At 57.0% G+C, this 15,526-nt stretch overlaps 3 protein-coding genes across 5 annotated transcripts in view; 2 read left to right on the top strand and 1 right to left on the bottom strand.

The window, feature by feature from the left end:
• Positions 1-317: 317 nt before the first annotated feature.
• ISLR2 (immunoglobulin superfamily containing leucine rich repeat 2) lies at positions 318-2,417 on the top strand (the record flags this gene model as incomplete). Its single annotated transcript, XM_082060893.1, has 1 exon — positions 318-2,417. One exon carries the CDS (start codon positions 318-320, stop codon positions 2,415-2,417), a length of 2,100 nt encoding a protein of 699 aa, XP_081917019.1.
• A 4,404-nt stretch (positions 2,418-6,821) lies between these two features.
• On the top strand, positions 6,822-10,882 carry LOC309443707 (immunoglobulin superfamily containing leucine-rich repeat protein-like). 3 transcript variants are annotated; one of them, XM_082060896.1, is made up of 2 exons: positions 6,822-6,839; positions 8,435-10,882. In XM_082060896.1, the coding sequence occupies exon 2, from the start codon at positions 8,443-8,445 to the stop codon at positions 9,691-9,693; it is 1,251 nt and encodes a 416-aa protein (XP_081917022.1). In that variant the 5' UTR covers positions 6,822-6,839; positions 8,435-8,442; the 3' UTR covers positions 9,694-10,882. The 3 variants fall into 3 exon arrangements, with proteins under 3 accessions (XP_081917022.1, XP_081917020.1, XP_081917021.1); XM_082060894.1 differs by lacking the exon at positions 6,822-6,839 and adding an exon at positions 6,873-6,974; XM_082060895.1 differs by lacking the exon at positions 6,822-6,839 and adding an exon at positions 7,053-7,177.
• Positions 10,883-13,721: 2,839 nt separating this feature from the next.
• Positions 13,722-15,526, bottom strand: part of STRA6 (signaling receptor and transporter of retinol STRA6) — a gene marked incomplete at both ends in the record, with an annotated part of 4,691 nt that continues 2,886 nt past the window's right edge. Inside the window, 3 exons of the mRNA XM_082061103.1 lie at positions 13,722-13,900; positions 14,217-14,354; positions 14,801-14,964. Of these exons, the coding sequence (XP_081917229.1) occupies positions 13,722-13,900; positions 14,217-14,354; positions 14,801-14,964 (481 nt within the window). The remainder of the gene's footprint in view (positions 13,901-14,216; positions 14,355-14,800; positions 14,965-15,526) is intronic.

Below are 15,526 nucleotides of genomic sequence, written 5' to 3'. Positions count from 1 at the left end.
AAGCAGGGAGGAAGAAAACGACACTTAGGTTTTGTTGGTTTTTTTTTTGGTGGGGGAGGTGAAGGAAAAGTGCAAACAAGGCAAGAAAAAATAGTGAAAAGGTCGTGAAGAAATGGAAGGGAAAGGGAGGAAAACGAGGGAGAGGAGGGGAAAGGGGAAGAGGGGATGAGAAGGGGCGAGGGGGCGGCAGCTGGGGAGGGGGGGACAGGCACAGACAATGGGGCGCAGCCCCGCTGCTGCCTGTCACCGGGAGGGGATCGGGGCGGGGAGAGGGGGCGGGAGTCCTGAGAGCCCCCTGTGTCCCTTGGCAGGGGGAGATGGCCCCGCTGCTGTCCCTGGGGCTGGTGGCCCTGCTCGGCATGGCCCGGGCGTGCCCCGAGCCCTGCGCTTGCGTGGACAAGTACGCCCACCAGTTCGCCGACTGCGCCTACAAGGACCTTCAAGTGGTGCCCACAGGCTTGCCCTCCAATGTGACCACCCTCAGCCTTTCGGCCAACAAGATCACCTCGCTGCAGCGGCGTTCCTTCGTGGAAGTGACCCAAGTCACCTCCCTCTGGTTGGCGCACAATGAGATCCGTTCCATCGAGCCTGGTACCTTCGCTGTCCTGGTGCAGCTGAAAAACCTCGACATCAGCCACAACCAGATTGTGGATTTTCCCTGGCAGGACCTCTACAACCTCAGCGCTCTCCAGCTGCTCAAGATGAACAATAACCACATGGCCCTGGTGCCTCAGGGGGCTTTCCACACCCTGAAGGACCTCCGGTCTCTACGCATCAACAACAACAAGTTCACCGCCCTTGCAGAGGGTATCTTTGACTCACTCACGTCCCTCTCCCACCTGCAGATCTACAACAACCCCTTCAACTGCTCCTGCAAGCTCCAGTGGCTGAAGAAGTGGATGGACAGCACGCTCATCTCCATCCCTGAGAAGGACTCCATCACTTGTGCCGTCCCAGAGCAGCTCCGAGGAGTGCCGGTGGGGAAGATCCCAGACGTGCAGTGCGCCTCACCCACTGTGCAGCTCACGTATTATCCCAACCTGGACACCACGGAACTCTTTGATGGCTTCACCCTGACGCTGCACTGTGCAGTGACAGGCACCCCGCTGCCTGAAGTGAGCTGGAAGATCCGCACCTCCAGCCAAACCCTGGAGCTGAGTGGGAGCCCGAAGGAGAGCGCTGGGAAGGACCTCCCCAAACAGGACCCTGAGCGCTTCCTGGTCTTCAAGAATGGCACGTTGGTGATTCCTCACCTGAGCAAGCGGGAAGAAGGCACCTACACCTGCCTGGCCGCCAATGAAATGGGGAGCAACCAGACCTCGGTCAACGTGGCTGTGGCAGGTACCCAGAAATACCCGCTGCAGCCCGGGAGAGACCCTCTGGGGGGAAAAGCACAACCAGGTGACAAGAAGCCTGGGGCCAAGGGAGCAAAGAACAGTGTGCTCATGCCAGACGAGAGGAACAAAGCCCTCGGTCCCACCCGGCAGAGCCAACCATCCTTGGCGGCTGGGACGGAGTCCACAGGAGATGAGCAAGTCCCTTTCCAGCTTCCACCCTTTGAGAAGAAATGTGGCTCCACGCAAACCAGCAAATACATTTCCAACCATGCCTTCAACCAGAGCGGTGACTTCAAGCAGCACACCTTTGACCTGGGGGTGATCGCCTTAGATGTGTCAGAGCGTGATGCCCGGGTGCAGCTCACGCCCACCTATATGCAGCCTGAGAAAGTCCATCTCAGGATGCTCTACCTGTGCCAGGAGAGCAGCCAGGGCCACGCCTTGGTCCAGTGGTCCAAGATCGAGGAAGGAGTGAACTCATACTGGTTCCAGGGCTTGAACCCTGGCACCAACTACTCCGTGTGTCTCACCTACCTGGGGGAGGACTGCCAGGTTCAAGTGGTGTTCACCACCAAAAAAGAGATCCCTTCGCTTATCATCATCGTGGTTGTGAGCATCTTCTTGCTGGTGCTGGCCACCTTACCCCTTATGGGGGCCACATGGTGCCACCTCCTCTCCAAGTACCAAGGGAAGACCTACAAGCTCATTATGAAGGCCCAGAACCCGGACCAGATGGAGAAGCACATGGCTGCCGACTTTGATCCCCGTGCCTCCTACCTGGAGTCTGAGAAGAACTACAATCCCAGCGAGGTGGGGGAAGCAGATGTAGAGGAAGAAGACGAGGAGGAGGAGGACGAGGATGAAGGCAGCAGGCGGCGGAGAAGGAGAGATGCTGAAGAGGCTTTGGAGCTGGAGCGAGAGGAGAGCGTGGCAGCCAGCTCCATGGTGGAGTCGCAATCCAAAGCCAACGGTGAGGAGTTCGAGGTCCGCTCCGAGTACAGCGACAAGCTGCCGCTGGGTGCGGAGGCCGTCACCATCTCCCAGGAGATCAACGGCAACTACCGGCAGCGCCCTCGCTGAGCCCTCCTGCATCCCCTCTGCACCCCCTCCCTGCTCCCCACCTCCCCCCAGCCCTCCCTCTGCCTCCCAGGGCACCGCCGCTGCTTTTCAACCGAAGCATCCTCAGCGATGCCCACCTGACCTTCCTCCTCCTCCTCTTCCTCCTCCCTCAGGTGGCAGGTCCCGAGGGAAGGGACTTGACCCCGGGGATGCTCGATGCGGGCGGGATGTTTCTCCCCGGATTTCGTTGCCGTTTTGTTACCGGCCGGCCGTGCTCCGGGCTCGGCGGCGACATCGCAACGATTCCCGGTCCCCCGCTCGCCTCTGCCCTCCGCTCTCTCCGTATTTTCTTTTCCCTTAAAGGAGAAAAACGAAAAGAATGAGGAAAAATGGGTAAAATGAAAAAAAAAAAACAAAACAAAACAAAACAACGATATCCTAAAACCTTTTTTTTTTTTTTTCCTGGAAACGGTTCAGTCCGCGGCGGGTCCGATCCCGCCGCTCCCTCGGTTCCCGGTGAGTCCCTTCCGCTCCCCGGTGCAGTCCTGCCGCTCCCCGGTCCCACCCCGCCGAGCTCCGGTCCGACTCCGCCGGGCTGCGGTGCGAACCCCGCGGCAGCCCGGTGCCGGCCCCACCGCTCCTCGGCGTTATCCTCCCGCGCCCCTTCCCGGTGGGTCCCGGGGTTCCCCCGTCCCTGCGGTGCTCTCCGTTCCTCGGTGGGTTCCATGGCCTCCCGGTGCGCTCCCCGGTGCTCTCCCCGCCGCACCGTTCAGCGCCCGGCAGGGCTGGGCAGCTTCCCCCTTCCCGGTCCCATCCCGTCCCCCCCCGGCCCGGCGGGGCCCCTCGATGTGTGTTGGATAGAGTAGCCTTGTAGCAAAGTGTCTGTGCCGTAGATGCGCCCGTGATACAGGCGGCTGGGGGGGGCCCGATCCCGGGAGGCGAAGGGTCGCCCCCCACCCCTCATTCCGGTCTCTGGGAGCCCCGGGGCCGGTGAGAGCCGCGGGCGCCTTTCTGCGAGCTTCTGTTTGTGAAAAGAGTCAATAAAAGGGATTGAAAGTGGAGCCGGGTCTGTGCTTGATGGGGGAGAGGGGGAGGTTGTGCCCGTTCCCCCCATGCCCTGCACCGGGCTCTGCCCCATACAGCCCCCAGTACAGCCCCTGGTACCACCGAGGGGCCCCCGAGAAGGTGGTAGACGGCATGGAAACACATCACTGCAGTTACAGGCAAAGCACGCACATACTATAAATACATATATATATATAGTTCTACCCATACACTGTGCACACAGCCAGTATATATGTTATATTTCTGTGTTAATGTATATTATATGTAATTCACACACGTACTGTGTGTATAGATACAGACACACTATATATACACATCTGTGCTGTATACACTCATTTTGTATATATACATACACACCATGTATATGCACAAAAAATTGTTATGTGAACACACTATGCACACATATTTTGTATGCACTCAGCCTATACACACAATATCAATATAGGTAAATACAGCATATGTATAAAAATATAATAAACCAAATATATTATGTACTCTGTAGACACACTCTCTATAAATCCACTATATAGTAAAATACAAAGAATATTTTCCCCCAGCAATACACACGTACCAATACTCACACCCTATAAACACACATATGCAGCAAGAACACATACAATATATACATATAATTTGTATAAGCTCTATAAATTTAGGCACCCACAATACGTATGATCAATATATGTACAAACCCACACTAAATCCTCACACTACCCATGTATACGCATGTTCATTTTCCGCACACACATACACCCCACACTTGGCTCCTGTTCACACCCTGTATATATGTACATACGTGACTATATTCCCAGCACCATGCTGCCCTGCAGAGCCGTGCGGGGGATGCTGGGGGCAGGATGGGACTGTCTGGTTAGGGTCACCCTGGTCCCCATGTGCTTTCAGTCCTGAGCCCGGGGGTGCTAAGTAGGTGCCCAGAGGATTTACATCCTCTCCCATCCCACTGATGATTTAAACCCACAATTACATGGCAAAGATTTAAGGCTGCCTTTGATTGCTTTTCTTATCTGGAGCTACCAAGCCACATGCCTTCCTAGTGTCCCTGCTCAAGAGGCAGCGTCCAGTCGCCGCGTGGGGACGGTCACCCACTCGCCAGCACCCACGGGTGGCCCCACTGACGCCCCTCACCCCCCCAAACGCAGCCTCCACATCCCGACAGAGCCCTCCCTAAGCAAACACTCATTTCTCCACACTCCGGAGAACAGTTTTCTATTTTAAGTCCAGCCTCTGCATCTTTCTCCTGTGCAAGGAGCGCGGGGGAGACAGACAAAGCAGGTCGGCAAGAAAAAGAGGCGGTGGGCAGGGGGGGTACCCACCCAAATCCCCCAAACCCTGAGAATGTGAGGCTGCTCCACAGCAGCCCAGGTGTTTGCTCCAGCTTTTAAAACCCCGTGCCAAGAAGAGACTCCCCGTTGTATACAAATCCCCTTCTGCGGATACATTTATAATTGAGTTTCACGCTTAGAAACATATAAGGAATAGAAAAAGAACAATCATTTCTGCCTCCATTTAATTAGGGAGTAATAGATTTCCCCGCCTAACGTATCTACAGGGAATCTCGCCGTGATGATGCTGGATTACTCCGAGATTTGCTCCTTTTCAGGAGGGCATTAATTAGCACCAGGTACCCAAAGGCACAAGAAGGGCTCACAGGGATGGAGTTCTGTATCCTCCCACCCCCTCCACATCCAGGGGGGCTGGAAAGGGTTTCTCCTAGAAAGGGTTAAACTGTCCCAGCAGGGTGGCTCAGTCCCTCCTCAGGCATTAACCCTTCTGCAGAGCCTGTCACCAGCCGGGCGGCTGAGCGGGATGCGTCCACGTGTGACAGTGACACCCACGCAGCCCAGGCTGTCACACACTTATGGTGTCACCTAAACTGTGGGAAGGTGTCTGACACCCTCTGCCCAGGGCAGCCCCAGAATAAAGAAGCTTTCATCTTTCTCCATCTCCAAATTGTGTGTTATGCTCTGCATCCTCCACTGGTTCTGAACCCCTGAACCCTCCCAGACAAGATTTGACACTGTTCAAGATGAGCTTCACAGCACGGGGGGGTGATGGGCAATCCACCTGTAGCCAGACATCAGCCTGTCCTGTTCTGAAGTGATGGGCACCAGCAATACCAACCCACAGGAGGGGTCAGGAAGCAACCCCCATGCTGGCCCTGCCACCAAGAGTATCACACCCAAGAGGGGTATTGTTGACCCCCCAAAAGCCTTGCAAAGCAGGTCCCTGACCCCTATGGAAAAAATTCCTGGCTCACCTGGCACACCAGCATGTCCTCCAGCCTCCATGCCGCAAGCCTGCCCGATGAACTGCTCTAAATTCAACATAATCCCCTTCTCCCTTGCACGGCACTATTTTTAACCCCAAGCCTGTTCACAGCCTGGCCTCAGTGACGGCTGCGTCAGCACAATGAGAACAGGGAGCTGTGGCTGAGATACATGGAGCTGAAGCTCTCCTGGGGGCTCCAGCTCCCCCCCTGCTCCAGTTTCATCTTACTCAGGGTCTTTTCTAGAGAGGGTCTGGTGAGCTCGGGGGTAGAAGTCCTCACACCTCTGGAGATGCCTCAGTGCCCCCACACTGCAGGTGATTTACACTGTGTTGCTTCAACCCCAGTTTTCCGACCAGAGATGCTCCTGTTTGGCTGGTGGGTACACACGGGAGGGCAGGGAGCAAGGACGGCTCATCATCCCAAGTCTTCTTGAGTGGTCCTGCCAGGCTGGAGGATGGTGGGTGCAGGATGAACACCCTGTAATCTATTTGCAAAAGCTTTAATCAGCTTTTTATTGCGGGGAAGATCGCTCCAGGTGACCTCCCTGTACCTTGATGGCTCATCTTCCTTCCTCCTGTCACTCTCACCAACTCCTGGGTACCCACCCACCCGGGTACCCACCCACCCTCCTTCCCACTGTGCTCCAGCCCCACACAGCCCAACAGCGGGGTGTCCTGCTGCCCCCAAGGTCCCAAAATCGTTCCCCCCGCCCCTCAGAGACAACTCACCAGCCAGCAGCCTCCCCATGTCCTCCAAAAGCTGCTCACCTCCACCCTGCCCCCCAGGTCTCCCCTAGCAAGGGATGGGACAGGACTGACCCTGAGATGCAGGGCTGGGCGGCAGAGGTTGGGATGCTCCCCCAGTTCGAGGGGCAGAGGTTGGGGTGCTCCTCCAGTTCGGGGGGCAGAGGTTGGGGTGCTCCTCCAGTTCGGGGGGCAGAGGTTGGGGTGTTCCTCCAGTTCGAGGGGCAGAGGTTGGGATGCTCCCCCAGTTCGGGGGACGGGAGGGGACCGGGCGCCGCAGCAGCTCCGGGGGGGCGGACGGGAGGAGGACGGGCCCCCGCAGCCGTTTTCCGCCAGCAGGAGTGGGTCGGTGCCATGGAAAACAAAAGGGCCCGGGGGACGGGGAGGGGAGGAGAAGCCCGACGAGGGCCGAGGGAACCGGCGGTCCCGTTTGCTCCAGAGGAGCGAGGGCGAGCGGGCTCCGTCCCCCTGCAGCTGCCGGTGAAGGGGCGGGAAGGGACCGGGAACCGGGGGTAGCGGGGCCGGGGGTGAGCGGGCTGGCCGGGCCGGGGAGGGAAGGAGGGAGCGAGGGCTGGATGGTTATTCACGGCTCTGGTATGCGACGTGCCGGCCCTGCTTCCACCGCCCCCGGGCTGCCTCGGCCCGCCCCGGCCGGGGGGCAGCGAGAGAGGCGGCGGGGAGAGGTAACTGCCCCCTCCCCGGGGGTGGGATGCTGGGGGTGGAGGGGGAGATTGGGATGGAGCCGGGGTGGAAGGGTGCTCGGGGAGCTCAAGAGGCGCGGGATCCCCTCATCGTCCCGGTGCTGCCCTGGGGGTGAGCCCCCAGCCCTGCTCCCCCCGCATCCCGTTGTTTGGGGTGATGGGGATCTACCCCTGCAAGCCAGCATCTACGCTTTGCCTTGCTGAGGTGGATGGGAGGCACCCCAAAAAACCCACCAGCAAGCGGCTTTAAATGCATCAGCCAAGGGGTATCCCACCCCCCCAGCGCTGGGCTCTCACCCCTCCATCACCCTCAGAGCCCCCGGGGCTCCTTCCCCATCCCTTCAACCCAGCCCCAGGGTGTCTATCCCTGCAGGACGCGGCCCTTTGTGGCTCCCTCTGCCCCCCACCCCAAAGTTGTCATGTAGGGCCTATTCAGCTTCTCCCTTGCCAATAAAACGTCTCCCCCCTCCAGCTCTAAATGACAGGGTTAGGGACTGGAAGGAGCAGCAAAATTTGCCTACAAGGCACAGACAAAGGGGTCTCGCTGCCAGCTCCTTGCAGAGCTGCCGTTAACCTCTTCCCGGGTGGGACACGGCTTCCAGACGCTGGGAACCGAGCGTGCACAGTCCCCTTGGCAAGGCAAGGAGGCAAATAAGGAGTTAGCTTCGAAATATTTCACTCTAAAGATTTCCAGCAGCCAGGGACCCCACACTCTCTTGCTGAGAGAAAAAAAAAAAAAAGCACTTGAGAAGCTGTTTTTTTCCATGACATGGAAAAAATATGGAGTTGGGGGTTGGTTTGAGGTCTGAAAGCGTGCTGAAAACCTCAGCAACTGGATGGTTTAAGGGAAGGCTGGTTGTGAAAGAGCTGGGCTGCTCTGTTTCTCCTCATTCCAGCCTCAGCAGGGTGAACTCTGAATCTCCAGCTTACACTTTTCATCCCCAAACCTGGGGAACAGCAACCCGGGGCTTGGTATTTCATCAAAAATCAGAAAGAGGCATTTTGTAGTGGGGAAAGGAAAGGGTTCAGGGGAAAGTTCCCCACTCATATAGGCAGTCAAAGGCTTTGCTCTTGGTGAGGAATTGCACTCTTCAGATTAGGGAATATTTCAAATAGCCTTTTCCAGCTGAAGTGCTGGAGATAACCACATGGACACGTCGCTCTTCGTCTTCTTTGATCTCACCAGATCTCCACCTTTGCTTGACCTGTCCCGTTCATTCCCCCTGTCTCTGTTGGCAGGAGGAAGGATGAGGCCCCTGCTCTACTGCCTGGTGCTGGCCGTGCTCCTGGGACCCTGCCTGGCCTGTCCCAGCACCTGCTCCTGCTCCACCAAGAAAAACGGGCGGCTCTTGGCCGAGTGCGCCTACAAGGATCTGCAGGAGGTACCTGAGGGGTTGTCCTCCAACGTGACCATCCTCACCTTGTCTGCCAACAGGATCGGCTGGTTGGGACAGGGTTCCTTTGCAGAGGTTCCTGAGGTGCAGTCGCTGTGGTTGGGCTACAACCAGATTGGGGTGGTGGAGCCGGGGGCTTTCGCCTTGTTGGTGCACCTGAAGAATCTTGACCTGAGCCACAACAAGATTGCAGATTTCCCCTGGCAGGACCTCCGGAACCTCAGCGGGCTGCAGATCCTGAAGATGAACAACAACCGCTTGGCCGGGCTGCCCCGGGATGCTTTCCGCTCCTTGAAGGACCTGCGCTCCCTCTGGCTCAACGACAACGAGTTGACCACCCTGGCCGAGGGCACCTTTGACAATCTTCCCTCCCTGTCTCAGCTACAGATCTTCAACAACCCCTTCAACTGCTCCTGCAAGGTCTTCTGGTTGAAGAAGTGGACCGAGAACACCTCTGTCTCCATCACCAAGGGGGGGTCCACCCTGTGCGTGGCTCCTGGGCGGCTGAAAGGCAGGGCGGTGACCGACATCCCCGACCACCACTGCGTTGCTCCCTCCGTGCAGCTCACCTACCTCTCCAACCTGGACAACACCGTCACGTATGATGGCCTCACGTTGACGCTGCACTGCAGCGTGGCAGGCAGCCCCCCGCCGGAGATCAGGTGGAAGATCCAGACCTCCAGCCGCCGCATTGAGATCAATGGGCCCAACGTGGCGCGGGACGGAAACGTCAAGCAGAGCCAAGAGCGCTTCTGGGTCTTCAAGAATGGCACCATGGCCATCCCCAACTTCAGCAAGGAGGATGAGGGCATCTACACCTGCCTTGCTGTCAATGATGTGGGCGCGCGGGATGTCTCGGTCAATGTGGCTTTGGCTGGGTCAGAGAATCCAGCTGAAGACCTGCTGCGAGATGACCCCCTAGCCAGCCACCTCGGGGGTCGGAGCTGCTACAAGGGGGATGAAATGGATCCCTCCGGCGCTGGAGAAAAGCTGGTGATCGTTTACCACATGCCGAGGGAGTCGAAGAGCAGGGCTGGAGGAACGGTGCCCCAGGTCCCCCTGGGGACCCTCCTGCTGGCTTTGGGCATTGCACTCTGCCATTAAAGCAGGGAGAAGGAAACGGTGCCTCGGGGGTTCCCCCTCTTTCTGTAGCATTTATCTTCATGTAGTGCCATGCCTTTGCTGAGCTTCTGAGAACTGCGGGCGGGCAGGAGTCAAAGGGGGCCAAGACTCAGGCCCAGGGCTGGTAGTTCAACCCCTCCTTAGACGGGGGTCGGGGCTGGGCTCCATTAGGAGAGAGCTTCCAATAAGCTCAGGTGACACAGAACAGATCCACACCTGCTTTCCAGGCCTCTAAATCTGCCATCTCCTGACTTATCTCCCTCCTGAGACCAAAGGATTCATGTCCACTCTCAATAGGGTGACCATCAGCCATCTCCAGAGCCCACCACAAGCTCTCCACCACCCGCAGCAGACAGCCGTGACCAGGGAGGCGATGTCTTGCAAAGAGAGACCCGTGACACCAGAGATGACATCCCCATCATGACCAGTACCTGGGTCCTTGGCTGGTCCTGGGCCAGGCACATCCTTCCTACCACCAACCTCACATGAAGCACCAGGAGCAGAAAGACCAGTCTGCAAGCAGGGAAATGGCCTGGCCATGGGGTCCTGGGGTCCCAGGGCATGTGGCTTTGGGAGGACAGAGATCTGATGGTGCTTTGTAGCAGGATGGGGATGGTAGGACACGTTGGATGGAGCCATGGGCTTGAATCAGGCCGTTTGGTAGAGTAGGAAAAGCTTTCCCACAGGCTTAATCCCTGCTGGACGCACCCAAGGTTCCCTGGATGTCACAGGATCCGGCCCTGCCACCCTCAGAACCTCTCTCAGATGTGATGCAGCTGAATTTTCCTCCACCCCAAAGCCTGCGGTCCAAGCAGCTCGACTGGGCTGGCCCCACCGAGCTGCGCTGCTCTGACCCCAGATTGAGGGATTGAGCTCAAAGAGACCCATATAATTTCCCAGCACTCCTCTCAGATGGGAAACCAAGTGGGGGCTGGATGATGGAGCCGGAGGAAGAAAGATTGGGAAAACCCAGATGACGGAGAGAAGCTGAGCTGACCTGTAAGCCATAAATACACTCCTTAAGTGCTTTAGCCTTCCCACGCGGGACATGTACACCATACCCAGCTGCCCTGGGGTGCTGGGGGACCCCTTGCCTTATAACCAAAGCTGTATGGACAGCAAAGTCCCAAGAGCAATAAATAACCATTATTTTTTTCTTTTTTTAAACAAACTGGTGCGTGCTGCCTCTGTGCATCCCCAAACCCCCAAGACTCAGCATCAACTGGGGTACCACAGCTCATTGCCAACCCCCTTTCACCCCAAAGCCCTCCCCATGCTGTAGCATCCTCCCCATGGTGACCACGGAGGGAGGATGTGGCCCATAAACAACCCCAAAACAGCCCCAAAACAGCGAGCAGCTCCTTGCATGATCAGCCTTTGATGCTGACAAGCAGGCACATAGTTTTCCCATTACAGGCAGAAAGGATGAAAAACATCACGGCCCTAACGAGAGTTTTGGTTTTCGTTTCATAGGAGACAACTTTTAACATCCTCCCCTCCCTGCCTGCCTGGGAATAGCAGGGTACAGGAGCTTATTCCTGCAACTTCGGCTGGGAACAAGGTTTGGAGTCTAGGATAAGAATTAAAAAAGTAAGAGTTAGTGTCCCAGTAGCATAAACCATGCCTGACAGTCTCTGCCTGCCTTGCAGAGCCACTGCTCCCCCAGCTTTGCTGCTGCCTGGCTGTTTTGTCTCCAGAAAGGTGAATTCCTCTGCATTTGCCCAGTTTACTCATGGCTTGTATGGCAAATTACAAGCGATATTAAGCAACGCTCAGCCATAACAAGCAGGACAGTTGCACAGCTCCTGGACTGGATGCTGCAGGTGATCCCACGCTTGGCATCACCATCCCCACTCACCGTGGCCACCAAGCCCAGGATGCCACAACCCCCATCAGCTCCTCTCTGTCCCTCACAGCAAGACCCAGACCTCAATTCCCATTCCCTATGTGGGCTTTTTTGGTTTTGTTAAGGGCTGTTTTCAGCTGGATCAGGTCCTTGAACCATCACTGCAAGGTTGGGTGGAGGGGACTGGGGATGCGCATGGTAGAGCTATCCCATGGTTGAGGGTTTAGAGAGAACACGAGAAGCCACCATGAAGAACAACAGCTCAGTTCACCCCCAGGGCACCCTGCTTATGTCAAATAAAAAGAAAACAAACAAATGGATGAAGCCACCCCCTGTCTTCCTCCTAGGGCTGTCATCTCATCTCAGCCCCAGCCAAGACATCTCCAGGAAGCCTCTGTGTAAACAGATGCTGAAATCCAGCTCCACCCGTGGCCTGGAGCTGCGCAAGATTTTAGGGATTATGAGGCTGCCTTCAAAGCCCCAGTGCCTGGGAGGCTGGAGATGGGATGGGCTGCGAGGGAAAGCTCAGCCTTGGCATGACAACCCTTCACCCGGCACACACAGGACACACAGCACTGCGTCTGTTCTGCGCTCAGACACGCAAACACGGGAAAAAACAGCTGGAATTGCACCTTGGGCTCCTGCTGTCGTAAAAAGAAAAACCACCGCTGCTGTCACCCAGCCTGGTGACATTGTACTAAGTGCCAGATGCTAATCCAAGACGATTAGAACTGGTCAGGGCAGCGGATGCGACAAGGCCTGGAGCATCCAAGCGCAGCGGGTGGTGGTTTGGGCAGCAGATGAAGGCAGAGACGCCCCCTCTTTTGCTGGGGTGGGCAGGGAGGGGGTCAGGCTCCCACCCAGGGAGCTTCAGTGTTGCAGGAAGATGCCAGGACACTCTAGACAAACCCCAAAGCACAGAGCTCAGCCTCACTCAGCCCCAAACCACAGCAAAGGCAGGATTTTCAAGGCACGCATCATGTGAAGAGGCGATCCAGTAACAGCCTGGACACCTACCTTTGGTGCTTTAACCACAAAACGTCCTGTTTCTGTTCCCATCCTGTAGTTTAGGGAGCAGACGTTTCAATGGGAAAGCAAACCGGTCAGCTTTGTATTCAAATTTCTCTAAGGTGAGGAGGAGGCAACACAATTTTGGTCCCATTGCATCCAGGTCAAGCAGATGTACTGCAAAGCCTCTGCTCCGTGTGGCTGGAGCAAGGTCAGTCCCAACCATCACCAAAATATGTAATATATATATACATATATATATATATATATATATATATATGTAGGCTACCATAGTCCTCATGTCCCTCCTGCGAGGTCTGGCTTATTCAGGAACGACCAAGAGACCCTGAGTGTAGGAATGAGGTATGTGATTTATTAACTTTCCCCGACTCGGCACATCCGAGCGAGGTGTAAAACTGCTTTCTACGGATTCAAGCTCAGCTTGCTCAGAGGGTCACCAGCCCTGGGGAGTCGCTGGCTTTAAATAAAACAGGGGGTGGCAGAAAGAGCCACTGAGGGGACAAGAATTACGGGGAGAAGAAAACAAAGGGCTCTGCAACCTCATGGCCCAGACCTGTGGGATTTTCTCACAAAATCTGGGACAAAAAAAAAGTCCTGGGGTTAGGTATGGTGCCAGACAGCCAGGATCAGAGCCAAAAGGGAGAAGCTGGGGATGGGGGTGGCAGTGGGGATATTCTCGGCAGGTGGTTCCCCATGCCCAGCCTGGTCAAGGATCCCTCCACACATGCAAACATCCCCCCTCTCCCTCTTTCCTTGCTGCCCTGGTGCTGGGGACTCGTGCCTGCCTTGCCACGGGCTGGGAAGGCGACTGTCGAGAACTTGTGAGCTCACTGCAGGAGTGACACCTAAGATGTTGCTGAGCTGCCCCAAGGGTTTATCTTGGCTCACCAACCCCTCTCTGTCCAGGCCAGGCTTAAAGGTGATCCGTTTATCTTCACCTCTGGACCTTGGTGGTGGCTCAGCATGGACCTAGAGCTAAAAACCAGCCCCCAGCACTGCCAGAGAGGGACCAGGGGTTGGAGAGGGGCGATAGGTGCCCAAAACTCCTGCTGGCACAGGAGGAGAGTCAACAGGAGACGAGGATGGGGCAGGAGCGTGTGTGGGAGGCAGAGAGAGGTGGGGGTCTCTCCGGAGGTCAGGGTTTGGGGGGGCTGAGCTGGGTGCCGTTGGCTGTGGGGTCGGAGAGGGCGGTTTTCCGGCAGGCCGTCAGCGAGGGGTTGTTGAGCAGGGTGTAGGCGAGCCACCAGCGGGCTCGGCTCTGCTTAAACCTGGCTCTGCTGGGCGGCGCCTTCTTGGGCTGCATCAGCTGGACGCCTGAAAGGAGATGGCGGGACACACATGATGCTTTCAGCCCCAGCTGCCCAGATGCCTTCTACACCCTAGGGTGAAAACAGATGGGATCTTGCATGGGCAGAGGAATGGGAGCAGCTCCTGGGATGGAGACATGGTCACACACCAAACAGAGGAGGTGACATCCACTTGGAGAGGACACCAGAACCACAAAATGGTCCCTTTACCCCAAGGCACCACCAGCATATCTAGAGGAGCAGCAAAGCCACCGAGGACACCCCCATGCCACCCCCCCGCGATGGGCCTTCACCCCCCATGGTTGGCCACGGGAAGGTCTCACCTTCTTCCACGCCGCCGGCCCGAAGCCCCCGCGTTCCCTCGGGCCCGGCTGGCTGGAGGAGCAGCAAGCAGAAAGCTTTCATCACCGGGTGGGACTGGCTGACCTCGATTTTCAGATAGTGGCAGTACGTGTGGTAGCCTGGAGGGACACAGCCCAACAGTAAACACATGTAAGGGGGGCAGACCTCACAGATCCCCCCTCCCTCCTGCCCTGGAGCAAAGGGGAGGGTTGTGAACGTGCTCCGGTCCTGAAATCCCAGCAGGAAAAGCAGAGGAAGGGCTGAGCTCATCTCCCTGCTGCCTTTAGTACAGAATTGATGAAGGGCCACTGCCCATGAGTTGGGGGTCTGGCCACCAGTGAAGCCCAGGGGACCCCAGTAGGGCATCACCCACCCTTGGGGATCGGTGGAAAAGCAGGAGCAAGCAGGCAGCAGGAGAAACCACTCACTCCTGTTGTCCCACCTGCCCCTTTCTGAGCACAGAGCACGAGAACATGAAGCCACCCTCGGTCCTGGCACCTCCAAGTGTCCCCAGCCATGTCCCCTGGGAGCTCCATGCTCGCAGAGGTGCTGCAGAAGAACCTACCTGGGTCAAAGGTCTCCACGTTGCGGTTCAGCAGGCTGATGTCCAGCTGGCAGAAGTGGATGGCGTTATAAAGGCCGGAGATGACCATCCTCCACACCCCAGCCAGGACACCCACCAGGACGTTGATGGGGAAGAGCAGGTAGGTGACGATGTAGAGAGCTCGCCTGTGGGTGGAGAAGGGTAAGGAACACAAACGCCGTGGGATGGGAAGAGCAGCCCTTCCCTGCCAGAAAGTCCTGCCAAAATAATCCTCCCGCCCTTCCTCACTCCTCAGCAGACATGGTCCCTGCTTGAGGTGTCTCCATCCCATGTGGAGATGAGCAAACACCCGTGCAGGCGCTCAGAGAGACACTTGGTGCACCATCAGGACTCCAAAACTTGGCCTCCAGCACACGTAGGGTCTCCGTTTCTCCTCGAAGGTTTAGAAACCTGCCACGGTGTGAGTGTGAGGGTTTGGAGTGGAGGACACAGGGCGGAGCAGCTCCCCTGGACCCAGGAGAGCCTCCAGCAGCCTCCCGGCTTTGCGGGGCAAGCGATGGAGGTGCTGGAAGTGCCCTGGCTGGACGGAGAAGGACATTTTAGACCCATCTGCCACCCTGGTCTGCAGGCTGAGGAGGTGACTCAGGCAGCGACACTGTGCGTGAGCAAGGGACTCCATCAGCTGGCAGCATCTGAATGGGTCCAGCCGATCCTGAGGGCTCTGGGCTTCCTCTGAGGCTTGAAATG

The sequence above is a fragment of the Streptopelia decaocto genome (assembly GCF_964273445.1).
Source record: "Streptopelia decaocto genome assembly, chromosome: 9".
NCBI lineage: Eukaryota > Metazoa > Chordata > Aves > Columbiformes > Columbidae > Streptopelia > Streptopelia decaocto.
This window is presented reverse-complemented; position numbering and strand designations above follow the sequence as displayed.

Excerpts from the sequence above, each read along its gene's own strand:
- LOC309443707 (XM_082060896.1), top strand. The coding sequence starts at position 8,443 with ATGAGGCCCCTGCTCTACTGCCTGGTGCTGGCCGTGCTCCTGGGACCC.